The sequence below is a fragment of the Delphinapterus leucas genome, chromosome 3 (assembly GCF_059928025.1).
Source record: "Delphinapterus leucas isolate spDelLeu-1000000601 "Yukka" chromosome 3, BTC_Dleu_Yukka2, whole genome shotgun sequence".
Classification (NCBI taxonomy): Eukaryota; Metazoa; Chordata; class Mammalia; order Artiodactyla; family Monodontidae; genus Delphinapterus; species Delphinapterus leucas.
In genome coordinates this window covers 15,810,390-15,827,400 of record NC_143131.1, presented here as the reverse complement: position 1 = coordinate 15,827,400, position 17,011 = coordinate 15,810,390, and the positions used below count along the sequence as shown (strand labels likewise).

The window sequence follows — 17,011 nt, the reverse complement described above, 5'->3', positions numbered from 1 at the left end:
CAAAACAAGACAAAAAGTACTGTAGGGTCTGTGTGCTGTTCGTGATAAAGAATTCTTTGTTTCCCTCTGGAGACGAGGTGGGCAGATAGACAAAAGGGCAGTGATCTTAGAAAGGGCTAGCAAATTGGATCCCTAATAACTGCTGTTTTTAAGAGATTGGTTGGGTGGGGGGTAGGATTTAAAGACGTGGATGTGGCATTAGAGAAAACCGTAAGACAGAGGACAGCAAGTAAAGGGCATCTACTCCGGCTTCTCTTGTGCGTGAAAAAACCCTGCTGCTCTGCCTTTTTAATTTTAGTCCGTCATGATTCTGCTCCAGGTCAGTTCTGTTCCATCTGTTAGCAGAGTGATATTTGGGCCATACCCAAAATAGCAAATCTTCTGCCCAGATTGGAGGTTAGAGCAGAAAGCCTGGCACAAAAGTCCACATGGCCCCAGTGCTTTTACTTCCCTGACTTTGATGCTATTAAGTAGCTTTCATGTGGTCACGTTGAGGGCGCTTTTGACAAGTGAAATCATTATTGAATGTATTTTTTGTTTCTGTGGCAGAAAGTAAACCTAGTTTTTAGAAAAAGGTACAGTCCTCAAGTTGAAATAATGATTTGTCTGTTTTTGCTGTGATAGGTTCCTTGCACTGACTCCATGGAGAGTGTATCACCTGATTTCTGTCGTGATCCTTGGACGTGTTATTATGCAAATAATAAAGGATATGGTTTTGTCTAGAACAAGAGGTAAGAAAACTCAACATTCATTTTTATGGTATTTAATTTTCTAGACCCTGAATGTTTGACCTTTGTACAGGCAGATTAACTGAGCAGTCTTTGAAATGGAGCAAAATAACAGATTATATAGGGGACGGGTACGGTTTAGGGTACAGGTTAGGGTACGACAACGGTTTAGGGTTGGCGTAGGTTTAGGGTACGGGTTAGTGTTAGTGTACGGGTTAGGATTAGGGTACGGGTTAGGGTAAGGCTTTGGGTAAGGGTTAGGGTTAGGCTTAGGGTTAGGGTTAGGGAACGGGTACGGTTTAGGGTACAGGTTAGGGTACGACAACGGTTTAGGGTTAGCGTACGTGTTAGGGTACAGGTTAGTGTTAGTGTACGGGTTAGGATTAGGGTACGCGTTAGGGTAAAGCTTCGGGTAAGGGTTAGGGTTAGGCTTAGGGAACGGGTACGGTTTAGGGTACAGGTTAGGGTACGGCACTGACTTTTCTATTTTGAATGTGTGTTAAATATTATTTTTAAATTTATTTACTATTTATTATTTATTTAACTGACATTGTCCATAGTCATAGCTACTGCTGCTGGGCAAAAGGTTTGTGTGTGTTGGTTTCTCTTTTGGCTCTAAGTGCCGTTATTTTAAATACCATTTTGGTATTCAAGTAGGCTGCAGTGAGGATAGCAGTTAAATATTTATTACATCCCATGTGATGAAACTGGGCCATTGGAAAATGGACTAGTTTATATAAATTTTTTCTCTGCCTCTGTGGAGAAAAACAATAAATTCAGGACTTAGAAACAAGTAACGGTTAAATTCATTTTTAAAAATGAATTGAAAAATAAATTCATTTTAAACACCAAATTTTTCAAAAAATTCAAGTGAGAACTTGAATTATTTTAAAAAATGTACTTAAGGTTTTCTGAGTAATTTAACTATATCATAAATCTGAGTCAGGCTTTTCCATACTTGGAGGAGCTTCTTTCTACCAGGGTTTGAGCTAGTTTTTGTAGATAGACAAAAATCCCTGCTTGGAATAATTGAGCCCCATGAAATTAAGTGAAATAAGATTGATTTGATCAAAAATAGCTAAGAGGGGGTTACAGTGAAGCAGTTGATTCCACTAAAAGTAGCCCCAGATGGAGGGATGATTTTGGTAGGGCTCCATATAGGTGGATGCACGTAAGAACTGTCCAGGACCCTAGCCCTGGCGGGGATACTGAAGCTGCTTGTGGGAGGCACCCTTTCCTCCCTAACACTGACCCTGGGACCAGGGATATAGGCTGTTACGGATGTACCATTGTCTGTTATGGATGTACCATCATATTGTTCTATGGTGTGCTTTAAATCTGGTTTATATTTTAAGTCTTTATGGTTCTTAAACTAACTCATGTATAAGCCATTTAGAAAGATTGTTTTACATGTGTGTGTTTCAAGGTTTGAAGGTGATCCCTTCATTCACTGTTCTGGGAAGGTGAACAGGTGGGTTTTGTCTAGATATTGCTTTTCTTGAATCTGTAGATTTAGTTTATATTCTTGTACACATTCTTCCTTCTCTCCCTCCCCTCCTCCCACCCACCTCTTTTCTGTTTCAGAGAACAGACACCTAACTCTCTGCCTTCTAACCCTAACAGGCACCTGGCCTGCTACTTTCTGTTTATGCCAGATGTATTAATTCTGCCTAGAGGTGGGACATCTCCGAGCTGTAGGGCTTTGTGCTGGGGTTGGTGAGATCAACGCATGGCGATACCTGTGTTTCTGCCTTGATTCATAACTGATAAGAGGAGAACCTGTTTCTCTCAAATAGACTTGATAACATTTTCACCCTCTAGGAGCTCCCTCAGAGGAATCTTAGAAGAAATAGCCACTTAACCTATTTTACCTGCAGTCATTCTAGCTCAGTAGGGCAAGGAACCTCACAAAGCAAGCTGAGCATCTCGATGTTTTCAGTGGTGTACAAATTTGGTCCCAGTCTGGGCACAAGTTTTAAGGAACGGAAAAATGCAGGGGGGGCAAGGATGAAGTGGAAAGACGTTGTGACTGTCCTTCTCTCACTCTCATGAGGACCACTCCCTGCATTGCCTCACCAGCTTGACGTTCTTGCAAACGTGCAACTTTCATATTAAGTTGCAGGAAAGCTCTCCACTGCAAAGATTCAGTCCTTTAAAAAATTAGGGTGGTAGGGTGGGAAGCATACCAATCTTCTAGAGCTAGTCGGCTCCATTTCTCAGCTGTGGAGAGGCCCCGTCAAAGACCGTATTGGTTTCCTGTGGCTGCAGTGACAAATTACCACAAGCTTGGTGCCTCAATACAACAGAAGTGTCTTCTCTTACAGTCCATAATCAGTATCACGGGGCCAAAATGAAGGTGTGGGCAGGGCCACGCTCCCAGATTCCTTGAGCATCCCAGCTTCTGCCAGTTGCTGGTATCCTTGGCTTGTAGGGCATCTCTCCAGTCTGTGCCTTTGTGATCCCATCACCTCCTTCTCTGCCTGTGTCAAGTCTCCCTCTGCCTTCCTCTTGCAAGGACATTTGTGATTCCATTTGGGCCTCACCTGGATAACCCAGGACAGTGTCCCCATTTCATAGCCCATAACTTCGTCACGTTTGGTAAATCCCATTTTCCATATAAAGTAACATGTTGCAGGTTTCGGGGATTAAGACCCGATACCTTTGGGGGCCGTTATTCAGCCTCCTACATAATCTGAACCTCTTTATCCTGTGAAATGGCAAATCCTCCTTATACCACAGGGTTGTCTAAGGGTCAGACAAGAGCATGAAACAAAAGCACCTCACTCAGTAACGGGCCCCTCTCTCTAGCTCCGACCCGCGACTGGAACAGCATGGGTCTGTTCACCCATCAGTCGGCCCATGTTGAGCGCCTTCCTCTCACCAGTGCCTCTCTGCCCGAGTCCACCTCTCACGCTCCAGCCTGTAGGGCGGGCATTTGTCACAGGCCAATCTTTCTGTCCAGGTTTTCACCGGGGGACATTGCTCTGAATGCAGTGTTTCTACTGCATGAGGAAACAAGGAGAAGCAGGACTCCTGGCCGTGCTCTCCCAGCGCTCCCAGTCTGTGGCCGAGACAGCGCTGGAGCCTGCGTCGTCCTCTGCAGTCGAGTCTTTTAGGACAAAGGCCCATTGAGCCCCATGCGTGGTCGGCAGAGCCTGGCTTTGCAGGCCCTTCAGCCCAGGGCCCTGCAGTGATGACCTGGGCTCTGGGAGGCGCAGAATCGGCTTCAAGTTGGATCCAGATGCGGGGATGGTAGCTCCATGGCTTCGTCCAGAACCGCCGGGCTCTCATGAGCTACCCTGGCCCTACGGCAGGAGCAGTGAGCAGGTCATCTGGCCCCTCGCCTCTCCGCCAGCTTCCCAGCTTCCCACAGCATTTTTGGCTGAAGGGATTAAGACTCTCTTGTTAAGATTTAATTGTACCTCTCCTCTCTCTCCATCATATCTTTAATACCGTCTACCGTCTTAGGTACTTAATACGAAATAGGTGAGCAGAAGTGTGGCGATACCTTCTTGGAACTTAATCGTTGTGAAACCCAGGGACCCCGTGTCTCTGGTTTCTGAGTCACCAGTGTGGACGCCCTCGGCCGTGATGGATTTCTCTCTCATGGCCTCGCTGTTGTGCGCTTGACTGTGTGCTCCCCAGAATTAACCCCTTCCTCTGGGCTCTGGGGATGCTTCTGCGGTGTGGGAAACTCCTCCTGCGGCCTTCAGCTTTTCTTGACCCCCTTCTCCTTCTGTCTCTTTGCCAAAGAACCAGTAATTTCCGCACCCCGCTGTCTTTGAGATGCTCTTCAAAGTGGAGGGCACTTTGCTGGGCAGTGGAGGAGGGCTCAGCAGGTTCCTGCACGCCACCTGTGGAGGCATCGCCAACTGCTGTCCCTTTATGCCTTTCCTCCTGCCAAATCTACACTATCCATTTGATGCCGCCTTCCGGTCGTGGTTGAACGTGGACCCACCTGCATTCGTGGCCTGTGAACTGTAGGTCTTTGTGCCCACGCCATGCTCTGTCATTCCCGCTTGTGCCCTGATGGCTCGTGTGAAGCCCGGCTTCAGTCCCCGAGACCATCCCTGTGCCTTTGATCTTAGCCTTCGCAAGTTCTGTCTCCAGCCCCTGCAAGGCTGGCAGTCAGTCCTCGGTGCTTCCTCCTGTCCAGCCCCACCCCGCCCCTCACTCCCATTGCACCGGCTCTGTGACCCCAGTTCAAGCGCGCCCCTGCTCAGCCTCTTACACTGCACCGTCCTCAGCCCTGTGCTGCCCCGCCCTGGTCTACGTTCAGCTATTGCGGCGCTGCTGTCCTCACCGTTCTAACGTCCTCGCTCCTTAGCCAGCAACTGTACTCATTTTTCCAATGCTTTTGTTATAATTAACACAATATTATTCAGATTTCAGGTGTACCACATAGTGACTCAGTATTTTATACATTGTGAAATGATCACTGCAGAAAGACCAGTTACCATCTGTCACCATACAAAGTTGTTACAATATTATTAATTAGATTCTGTATGTGTGCATTACATCCTCATGACGTATTTATTTTACAGCTGGGAGTTTGTACCTCTTAATCCCCTTCACCTGCTTTTGTCTAGCTCCCCACCCCCTCCCCTCTGGCAACTATCAGTTTGTTCTCTGTATCTGTGAGTCTCTTTCTCTTTTGTTTCTTCACTTGTTTTTTTAGATTCCACATATAAGTGAAATCATACAGTATTTGTTTTTCTCTGTCTGACTTATTTCACTTAGCCTAATACCCTCAGGTCCACCCATGTTGCCACAGATGACAAGATTTCATTCTTTTTTTATGGCCAAATAGTATTTCATTGTGATATATGTATACACTACGTCTTCTTTGTTCATCTAGGCAGAAAGCAAAACCAGATCACTTGCACAATTCTAATAATCTGATAAAAGGATGCAAGCAGTTTGGAGAAACTTTTTCCTGCGGCTGAATTTTAAGGAGAATTTATCACATGCATCTTTACTAGGGGACGCTGAAGAACAAAAGGGACAACATCTTTGGCATTTGTCCGATGGAAAAAGCACCTCTTGGCCATTTCTTTTCTTGAACTTCATTAAAGCTGGTAGCGGGGAGTATAGTGTCAAGGCATAGGCCAGCGAAGAAAGTCATTGGAGAATTAAGAGCAGATGAGATCTAGGTGTATGTGTGTGTGTGTGTGTGTGTATATAAATGTTGATTTCATTTGAGCATAGATATAAGCTCAAAACACCTAGAGAATGAATAGATAAAAATCTCCTTTCTCAAGTAGCAGTTGTTTCAGTTCTCCTTTGTCAGTACCATTTCAGAGTTCCCCTCAAATACCACCTCTGTTATTGCTGCTTTCTTGACCAGCCACATTTTCTCTCCTCCCTGAACTCCCACGGCTTATGTTTCTTGTAGAGTTCCTACACCACCTACCTCGGTTCAGATTTGCTTGAGTGCGGGTTCGGTCTGCCCCATTGGACAGTACAGCCCCTGAGGCAGGACCATGTGTTATATGGTGCTCCGTCTTCCATGCTACCTATCCAAGTGTTTTGCATATAGTAGAATCTCAATGGATATTTGTGGACAACTTGCCTGAATGAGTTATGGTAGCAGAAGTATACGCTGTATGAACTGATCGTTTCTAGAGTTTTAAGATCTAAGCGGTCCATTTAAAATAGCTCAGGATATTTCTAAGTTGAGAAATGCCTCAAGAGGAAAATACCTCCATTAACATTTCACATTTACTTCTCCTATTGCAGGTGCACAGTTGTGGAGAAGCTTCAGTGAAAGGTAGGGAACATTCTTTTCATGTTATGGCTAATGGAGGGCAGGTGGGAGAGGTGACCAGGCCGCCAAGATGCATCTCTGAAACCATAGTTTAGTGACAGGATTGATCATAGTAATCTGCAAGAGTGGGAACATAAAGAAAAATGCAGTCGAAGTGAGGGCGAGGATAAAATCAGGACTCGTTCTAGGAAATGGTTCACGTCTTGCTGTCATATTGGGCCATGTGCGCGTAAGAGTCGTAATGTGTGAGGATGGGGGGAAGATGGGGGTGTTTTCCTTGGGGATTTCCTCTCAGACCTCATTTTGGAGCCTGAGCAGCGTGCTGTAGTGGGGGAAGAAAAGGGCAGCCCCAAGTCCCGGAACTCTGCGGAAACATTCCCGAAGGCTAACCAGGCTGTCGGCTCCGAGAACCCTGGGGTGAGGAGACGGAGACGAAGAGGAGGGGTGAGAGGCTTGTAGGTGGGAGGGTGCAGCGAACGTCCGCAGGGCTCTGGGCTCCTTGTACGGCCACAGGCAAATGAGTCCCCTTTTCATTTGCCATCCCCCATCCTGAAGTTAAGGCTCTCTTCTCACCTGGAAGAGAAAAGAGGTGGGGCAGGTGACGAGAGGATCAGAATTCACATCACCAGCTGTGCATATGAGAAGTGGAAAAGCGAAGAAAATGTAAGGGTCAGTATTCCAGTAAAGTGAAATTTTGTAGTTATTTATTTGTTTAAATTCTGCCTTAAGAATACCCTTGTATGACTGAAAGAGGGATGGTTCAGTGCTCGACTAACATCAAAGTGGGCAACAAGCAGTGAAGGCTCACAAAGGAAACAAAGTAATGCCTTTAAAAATCCATGAAAAAAACCATAACCTGGTATATAATGTACTCTTTATTTTTTAAATAAATTTATTTATTTTGTTTATTTATTTTTGGGTGCGTTGGGTCTTCGCTGCCGTGCGTGGTCTTTCTCTAGTTGCGGCGAGCGGGGGCTACTCTTCGTTCCGGTGCGCAGGCTTCTCATTGTGGTGGCTTCTCTTGTTGCAGAGCACGGCCTCTAGGCACGTGGGCTTCAGCAGTTGTGGCACACGGGTTCAGTAGTTGTGGCGCACGGGCTTAGTTGCTCCGCGGCATGTGGGATCTTCCCGGACCAGGGCTCGAACCCGTGTCCCCTGCATTGGTAGGCGGATTCTTTACTACTGCGCCACCAGGGAAGCCTCTATAATGTGCTCTTAGAAGCTGTGCTCATGAAAATAATGCTTACTTCAGGTGTAAAGGCTAATTTTATGACCAGTTTACTTCTGCGTGTTCCTTCATTTTGGAGCCCAGATTTTCATGGGCAGAATGTAAACTTGCCAAAGACTCAGCAGAGGGAGATATTGGCTCTAAGAAGGGAAACCTGATCCTCCAGGCACAGACCCACCCCTGGCCTGGCAGTCCAGGTCCTGGCTTCCGTCCTGCTCCTGCAGACACACTGGGCCTCCTTGGATAAGTGTCTTAAGCTTTCTCTGCAGGTGTTTCCCCATTTGTCAGGTGAAGAAATTGAGCGTGCTCCCTAATTCTGGTTGCAGGAAGAAGATCTGACCAAGTGAGTTAGTGTAATTTCAAAGAAATTTCAAAAGCTCTTCAAAGCAATACTCTTTCAGATTTACTGATACTCAGTTTGACCTGCCAAGGGCTTTGCTGAAGCCCTTGCTGTCCACAGCGCTTCTGAAGTAGTTATAAGTTGCCTGGGAGAATTCCCACTGTGCACTTCCTCTTAACATAGAAATTATTGGAATGTTTGATAAGGATCTGGAAAAAGTATTAGCTGTTAGTGAGCACATCAGGACCAAGGCTCTCACTTTGCCAGTGTTGGGTTTGGTCAGGGAGCGAGCAGCTCCTTATAATGCGGCTTTTTTAAGATTTATAATATTCCACTCGTTTGGGGAGCTGCCTATGTGCCCCCAGAGAAGCCATGATCATGGAAATAGCCTTTTTTTTAGGGAGGGTCTCATTTACTTCAGGATCACCCAGATGGATATTCAGATGCAGCTAATTTTCCATCCTGGTCCCAACCCTGCAGCTAGCGATCTTGCCAAGTTCACTTATCTCTTGGCCTCAGTTTTCTTATCTGCTGAGTGAAGAGGTGAGAGAGAATCATCTTGAATATCTCTTCCAGCCCTAAAAAGTCTATGATGTGATTTGAGGGGGATTAGTGTTCCTTTCATACTGTTACCCATTTACCTTTTTGTTTGGCCAGTGCCTCTTTCAAAGTGATTTAATTCACACTAGAAAGGATACTTCCCCCAATTTTTTTCACTGCACTTTCCATTGTGTAATTTCATTCTGATTTCTGTTGTTCATGCTGGAGATGTGAAATTAAAATATGTTTTCCTCTGATTTCTTTGATGATGATTTGGTTTGTTATTTACAGTGACTCTTGGCATCTGGTACTTGCTAGTGCCGTGTTTTTAACATTGAAAAATTCAAAACCGCCTTATTTGAAGAATAAAATACAGTGCTGGATAGGAGGATCTTTGCAGGCAGAAGGAGGTGCTGTTTTGCTCATGTGAGGCAGGTGGGATTAGGATCTTTCCACTTACAAGGTCTCAGGTGCTGAGCTCAGAAATCTCGCCCTCATTTGGCGGTAGTTAGAAATCAACGTTTCTAAATCCTAAAAATGATAAACTATGAACTCAACTACAGTACCTTGCCAAGTGGGTAAACCCTAGGCATACAGCAAAAGAATTCACATCAGTGCAAACACTTTCCACCTTAGGAAACTAGATGTTTCTTCTTTTCTAATATACGGAAATTCTCCTTAATTACTGGTGGGAATGCAAAATGGTACAGCCACTTGAGAAGACAGTTTGGTGGTGTCTTACAAAACCAAATATATTCTTATCATACAGTCTGGCAGTCATACTCTTTGGTATTGACTCAAAGGAATGAAAACTTGGGTCTACACAAGAAACAACACACAGATGTTTATAGCAGCTGTATTCATAATGCCGAAACTTGGAAGCCACCAAGATGTCCTTCATTAAGTGAATGGATAAATAAACTGTGGTACATCCAGGCAATAGAATATTAATAAGCACTAAAAAGAAATTAGCTATCAAGCCATGAAGAGACATGGAAGAACCTTAAGTGCGTATTACTCAGTGAAAGAAGCCAATCTGGAAAGGCTACATACAATAGGATTCTAACTATAAGACATTCTGGAAAAGGCAAAATTACGGAAACTGTAACAAGATCCGTGGTTGCCAGGGGCTCTCGAGGATGGGAGGCATGACTAGGCAGAGAACAGGGGATTTTTAGAGCAGTGAAAATAGTCTGTATGTTACTATAATGGTAGATACAGGTCGTTACACTTTTGTCCAAACCCATAGAATGTACAATGCCAAGTGTGACCCCTAACGTAAACTCTGGATTTGGGGTGATTATGACGTGTCACTGTAGGTTCACCAGTTGTAACAAATGCAGCACTCTGGTGGGGAACACTGATTAGGGAGGAGGCTGTGTGTGTATGGGGGCAGAGGGTATACGAGAAATCTCTGTGCCCTCTGATTTTGCTGGGAACCTAAAACTGCTTTAAAATAATAAAATCTCTTTTTAAAAATTTAACAAAGGAAAAAAAGAGATGAGCATTTCTCCCCCTCTCCCCCCTCCCCACACCCCCCATTACAGCCTGCACAGCTGGGATTCCCAGGTCTGTCAGCCAGGCTTAACTGTTCCTCTTCCCAGCATTGCGCTAGTGGTTTGCGCTCAGGCTGAGAATGAACCAGGCCTTTTCTCTGTAGGGCTTGTTTAAGGGCCATGAAATTCACTGTTCAAAAGGTGGGTGAAACCATGGACCACTCTGCCTTCATTATGCCATTGTAGAGCTTTTCCATGAAAGAGGAGCTCCTTGAAAAGGGAACTCTGTGCACTGTTGGCAGGAATGTAAATTGGTGCAGCCACTATGGAAAACAGTATAGAGGTTGCTCAAAAGACTAAAAATAAAACATTCAGATGGTCCAGGAATTCCACTCCTGGGTCTAGATCCAAAGGGAATGAAATCACTGTCCTGAAGAGATGTCTGCACACACCTCCCCCACATTCACTGCAGCACTGTTCACAATAGCCAAGACACGGAAACAACTCAGCGCCCCCCAGTGGATGAACTGGTAAAGAAAACTGGTATATATACACAATGGAACGTTACTCAGCCATTAACAAAAGAAGGCAATTCAACAACATGGATGAACCTGGAAGGCGTATGTTATGTGAAATAAGCCAGACAGAGAAAGACAAATACTGTGTGATCTCCCTTTTATGTGGAATCTGAAAAAGTTGCTCATAAAGAAACAGCAGATTGGTAGTTGCCAGGGCTGGGGGTGCAAGTGAGGAGGTGTCGGTCAAAGGGCACAAACCTCCAGTTATAAGACGGATGGGTTCTGGGAAACTAACGTGCAGCACAGTGACTCTAGCTAACTGTACCGTACTGTGTACTTTAAAGTTGCTAAGACAGTAGATCCGAAATGTTCTCACCACCACAATGACAAAATGGTAGTGATGTGAGGTGAGGGATGTGTAAACTCTCCACTGTGGTAACCATTTCGCCGTATGTACGTCTATCAGATCATCATACTGTACACCTTAAACTTACACGAGGTTATGTGTCAATTATATCTCAGTAAAAACTGGAAAGGAAAGGAATTTTTTCCTTCCTATAATCCTAATGGCTTATTTCACAGACTCTGGGAAAAGTTGCTTTTGTCAGCTAAGCTTAAAGCATTTCCTCCAAAATTTAGCAGGAAGATGGTGATGTCTATGTACAAGAAGGGTATTCACAAGTATAACGTGTTATACCTAACTAGTAAATAACAGTAAAGCCAGCATCAAATTTCTGATGTCTTCAACAATAAAAATTGGATCATTTTTACTCAGATGCCATTCACATATCAGTTTTTGTACATGGAAAGTTCATTTTGTGCAAATGTGATTCTCATTGTGTAAGTCCTGAGAAGGGCTGGTGCTTGACCTTTTTCTTTACTAAACAGTAAGCCCCAACTCTGCAACATGAACAGGATTTGTACGGAGCAGTCTGTCAACTGAACCAAATTAACATCTTCTATGGCACGTTCCTAGTCTTGGGATGAAACCTGACCCGTGGTATCATGGCTCTTAATTCTCGTGTGACTGTGGCCGCTGACTGAATAATAGCCTCTGTTAACAAAGGAGAAATTGTGCCCATTACCTTTAAAAACAAAAAATTGGTTTCAGTTTGGCCTGGTTTTTCTAAGGAAGTATAAATGAGAAAAAAGTACTTTTACTTACGTATATATCGATCATTCAAAATTTCTTTCCCTAATTCCTTAATAGTTTTGTACATTATAATCCAGATGAAGGAGCTCTTCTCATCATAAATCCTGTTTTACTGTTCAGTGTCAATTTACAGAAAATACACTTCTTTCATCAACACTACAGGTTTTGGAAATTATGGCTGAGAACTCTGGGATTTAATAACAGACATCGCCAGAATCCCGATGCCTCAGCTGGTGTCTTTCACAGGAAGTGGGGAGTGGCTTTCCGAGAATGTAACAAGGGCATCAGGTCTACTTTGCCTTACCTTGAGCTGACTCTTAGGGTGGGCACAGCAGAGAATTAACAGACGCAGTCTTTCTAGAGCCAGCAGGAGTCAGCAGGAGTTGTGGGCTTTTTGCCTGCAGCTTGGTCAAATCCTGGGACGACTCCTCTGAGCTCTCTCGCTCTCCCTCTCACCTGCTCTTAGGAGAAGCAGTTCTGTGGCCCTACTTGGTGAGATGAAATGCCCTTTTGTCTTGTCAACTTCCAGATAATTGCCAAAGTGTTCTAACTGTTCCTAATTTTTTCTGGAGAAAAGGAGCCAGGAATTGTTGGTTGTAAAGCCCAGCCCCGAGCTTGCCCCAGCTCATAGGCCCAGAACCAATCGGAGCATGTGGGTAAGAGCCGTCTAATTAATTAACTCCTTGAGTGCAGCACCATGCTTCCGGTAAAAGCGAGAAGTCATCTAGCATTTGCTAACTTGTCTCCTCTGAGGAATAGGATTTAGTATGAAAACTGCGTATTCTATATTTATGAATCGTCATCACTCATCAGAATTCCACAGACAGGATGAATCACCAAGTCAAAAGCATTAAGTAGTCACATGGCAGCTTAAAAAGTTTTCTTTCTTTCTTTGCTATTAGGCACAGCAGTAAATCTGACTCACGCATCGAAACTACTAGATTTTACAGTTTTAGTCTTTTCAAAAGTGTCTGAAGTCACCTTGTAACTTGTATTTTGGAACCTTTCTAAGGAGGCATACCATTTGGAAGCTTTATTTTTTAACTTCAGCCAGAACTGCGATTAGGGAGCCACATCTCCGTGAGTTTTAAAAGAAAGTCTGGCTATGAAGGATACATTTGATTGGATTAAATGAAAAATTCTTTTCCTCGGAAAAAAAAATTCACTTAAATTCAGAAGATGCTGGATTTTAACACAAGCATGTCTGGGCTTGGGGAGTCTTTGGCTGGAGATGCCTGGGCCAGCCTGGGGGCAAAGCACCACTTTGAAAGTCTCTACCCTGCCAACATAAAAATCCGAACAGGCCTTTTATTCCTTTTTTCAAAAATAATAATTGAGCACAATTCTGTAGTCATATATCGCACAATGGAGAGTTGAAGCCCTTTTTTCCTCTCTCTCCGGAAAGAACGGACCCATTCAGCAACTGAGAGATGGTGAGCTCTTAGGCAGCACGGCTGCGATGTGGCTTAGAATTCTTCACCCAGATTCCAATCTGTTGTGTTCATTTTTAAAAGTTGTACTTTGACAATCAGACCAGTTGAAGACAAGTGCGGAACAAAGGACTACAAGCCCTTTCGAAAGCTGTTTGAGGCCGAAGGGGACAATTCTGCTTCTTATCTCTTCACCATCAGTGGGGTCTCTACATAAAAAGTGTTGACTTCCTAAAAATGCCTCATGCTAGAACTTTAAGGGCTGTTTTTTCCTCTCAGGAGCCCCTCAAGCTAAAAGCCCTCCCTGAAACCGTCGGGCATCTTCACAACAGCAACTGATCTATTTCTTAGGCGTTAAAAATAAAATGAAACAGGAAGTACAAATTATTGTGTATAAAATAAATAAGCTACGAGGATATATTGTACAACGCAGGGAATATAGCCACTATTTTCTAATAACTATAAGTGGAGTATAACTTTAAAACACTGTGAATCACTATGTTGTACACCCGTAACTTATATAATATTGTACATCGACTATACCTCAAGAAAATAAAGAAAGAAAATGAAACAGGAAGTACATTTCATAGCCCACTGGCTTCATTGACAAGGGAGACAGATTGTTAGACCTGTTCCTGGCTGTACATTCATTTCATGAGTAACGTGTTCTCCTTATATTCAGGCAGATTTATCAAGTCAAAACGCGGGCAGGAAACCAGAGTCAGGCTCTCAGTGAGTCTGGGAGCAGCAGCCCCTGACTTAATACTCAGGGCTCCTAAGTAAAATGAACTCAATATTATATTTTATTATAGTTTATAATTTTCGGTTTTGATAATTTGGGACATTTCTTAAAGTTAATGTAATTCCATAATCTGATTCAATAACGAGTTCAGTCAGCTTTTCCCCCCCATTATTTTAGCTCTATTTCATCTTTGCTTAATTAAAAATGTGTGTACATCACTGTTTTCTATGGCTTCACCATGGCTGTCTACAGCCACTTCATAAGAAAGAAAAATTCCAGCTTTGATCATTTTAATCTGTGTTTTCAGATTCTCTTAGGCTCCTTGCTTATTAGTTTTGATTAGGTACTGGATCCTGCATTATTAAGGATTTGAGAATGTAGTTCACTTATAAATATATCAAGTAATTAAACTAGACTAATTGTTACCTAGTAGCATTCTTGCTTCAATAAACTTAAGTTACCAAGAAGGAAGAATGGTTAGTAGTTAGTATTTCTCTTAACTTTCCCTGGCCTATGCTGTGATTATTTGAACATAAATTAAGACTTCACAGGTATTTGAAACTTTTTGTCCTCTGTCCGTCTGTCTTTCTGTCTCTTTCTCTTTCTCTTTGTCTCTCTCTCTCTCTATTGTTCCTAAACAATATTTATAGTCATATTTGCCTAATAGCATTTAAAACATAACTTTTTTCTTGATTTTAAAAGTAATACATGCTAATTTAGAAAACTGAAAATATAGAGAACTTATTATAAAAAAGAACACTCAAACCTTAAACCCATCACCCAGAAATTAAACTCACTTTCGATTTTATTTTTTCCAGTCTTTTTGTAAAATTATATCTGATTTTGTTCATTCATCGTTTCAAGAAATATTTATTGCGTGCCTTTATGGCCAGTACTTCTAGGCATTAGTAGAATTAAACAAAAAGCAACAGCTCTGTCCTCCTGGAGGTCACATTCTAGTGAGTGAGCCAGAAAATAAGTTACTACAATATATAATGTTAGATGGTGAACGATGTTTAAGGGAAACTGAAGCAGGAGAGGGGATCAGGGAGTGTGAGGGTGGGAGGTGAGGGTCAGGTTGTATTAAAGTGCTCAGGAAAGCCCTCACTAAAGAAGAGTTTTGAGCTAAGACTTGAAGGAGGTGAAGTTGTGAATCATGTCTGGTTGAAGAGTTTCTAGTCAGAGGGAACAGCAAGTGCAAAGGCCCTGGGGCACAGTGACTTTTGTTTTATACTAGTAAGTTTTTTTTTAATGCAACTGTAGTAACTAGAATAAATGGAATATTATGTAGCTAATTAAGATCGTATTGTGAAAGTATGAAAATGAGATATGAAAATGTATCATTTGTAAAAAAAATTGTAGATTTAAAGCATTGCAGGGAGGTATAATGCACAGTACCTTACAGTTATGTGTTGAACATGTCTGGTACCTCTTGCGAAGGGAAGACAGGTGGTTTTTGTTTTCTTGATTTTGTTTATCTTTATTAATACATTTTACTTCTATAATGAATATACATAGCCTTTAACATGAAGAGAGACGAAAGATACTCAGTGAAAGGAGAGAGCATCCCACCAGTCAGGGTGAGGCCTGTGACTTTGGACGTGGGAGACGACACACCGCTTCAGGTATTCAGTTCACGTAAGGGCTCCGGCTCCTGAGCTGCTGACCGGAAATGGGGCTCTGGTTACGCAGATGGCACGGCCCAGGCCTTGGAAACAGGTCAGGGTCGAAGTGCAGAGAAGCAGCGGGGCTCAGAGGAGGGGCGGGAGCCTCAGGAATGCGTCAGAGGCATTACAAGGGGGCCCTGACCAGCCCAAGTGTCACTTGATACTGAGCTTCATAGGACTGGGGCAAAGAAAAAGGACTAATGTATTATTGAGTAATACATTAAGATGATGAATTTCCAAGGTTAGGTGGTGTTCGAGGGGTGGGATAAAAGTTCTTAAACCCTTCCTTTCTGAAGCTCAGTGACAGGTACAGGTGAAGGGCCTGCGTGCATATCCTCATGATTTAGACACCCCCAGAAAGCTTATCTAAGTAAAATTTGGAAACTCTTTGTATCCTCCAGAGTGAGATTTATGTCTCTATGCTTATACTCCAAACTATAGTCTTTGGGCAATTCAAACAAGAATGAACCTGGGATGACAGTGTGTTCTCTTCTGAACACCCCACCCCAGGGTTCTGTAGGTCAGCCAGCCAGTCTTGTCTATCAGTTGTCCATCGGTCAGCTGTCAGTCTATCCAACCTACCTACCTACACGTGTTCCTGAATTATCTTCTAATGATCGTATTTTATATATTGAAGAATATATGTAACATACACAGAAGTTGTAGTCATTATAATAAAACAGGTAATCATGAACTTTCTCCCAAACAGGGTTGATGGTCCTGCATCTCCCTTACCTCCTCCTGCTGCCTTCCCAGGCTAAAAGCAAGCACGGTCCTGATATTTGTGTTCTTTGTTCCTTTGCTTTAAAAAAAATATGTGTGTGTGTTTGTATACACATATAAATATATGTATTTATATGTATATAATATATATAAATGTATATAAATATATGTGTATGTATATAAATATTTGTGTATGTATGTATATAAATATGTGTATGTATACATATATATTTAAATTACATATACACGTATTCCTAAATAAAAATTTCACTTTTGAGGTCTATTAAAAATGGTTCCATATCTATGTAGTCTTCTGGAACTAATATCTTACCATTAAACTTTTACAGAAAGATAAATCCACGTTGCTGTGTATAGCTGCGGTTCCTTCTTTTTTGTTGCTGTATAATATTCCATCATGTGACTATACCACAACTGATTTATATGCTGTCTTTGCATTGGACTTAGGGACATTTTTTACCAGACTGTCCACTGCTTCTGTGAGTTTCTGAGTTTGCTGCATGACAGTACCAACAGTCACAAAAAGGGAAAAGGCAAATGCCTAACCCATAAAGTGAATGGTTTTCTAAGCCAGAATACTGTATATTTGAAAGCCTGTGTAAAGACTGCATCGACACCTGGGCTCTGACAGCTGGAATGATTTCCTTGCACGCTTGGCAGT

General features: G+C 42.9%; 1 protein-coding gene across 1 annotated transcript in view; it reads left to right on the top strand.

Annotated features, from left to right (window-relative positions):
- Window positions 1-17,011, top strand: part of RETREG1 (reticulophagy regulator 1) — a 123,925-nt gene that overhangs the window by 32,142 nt on the left and 74,772 nt on the right. The window contains exons 2-3 of the mRNA XM_022581419.3: window positions 625-731; window positions 6,468-6,498. Of these exons, the coding sequence (XP_022437127.2) occupies window positions 625-731; window positions 6,468-6,498 (138 nt within the window). The remainder of the gene's footprint in view (window positions 1-624; window positions 732-6,467; window positions 6,499-17,011) is intronic.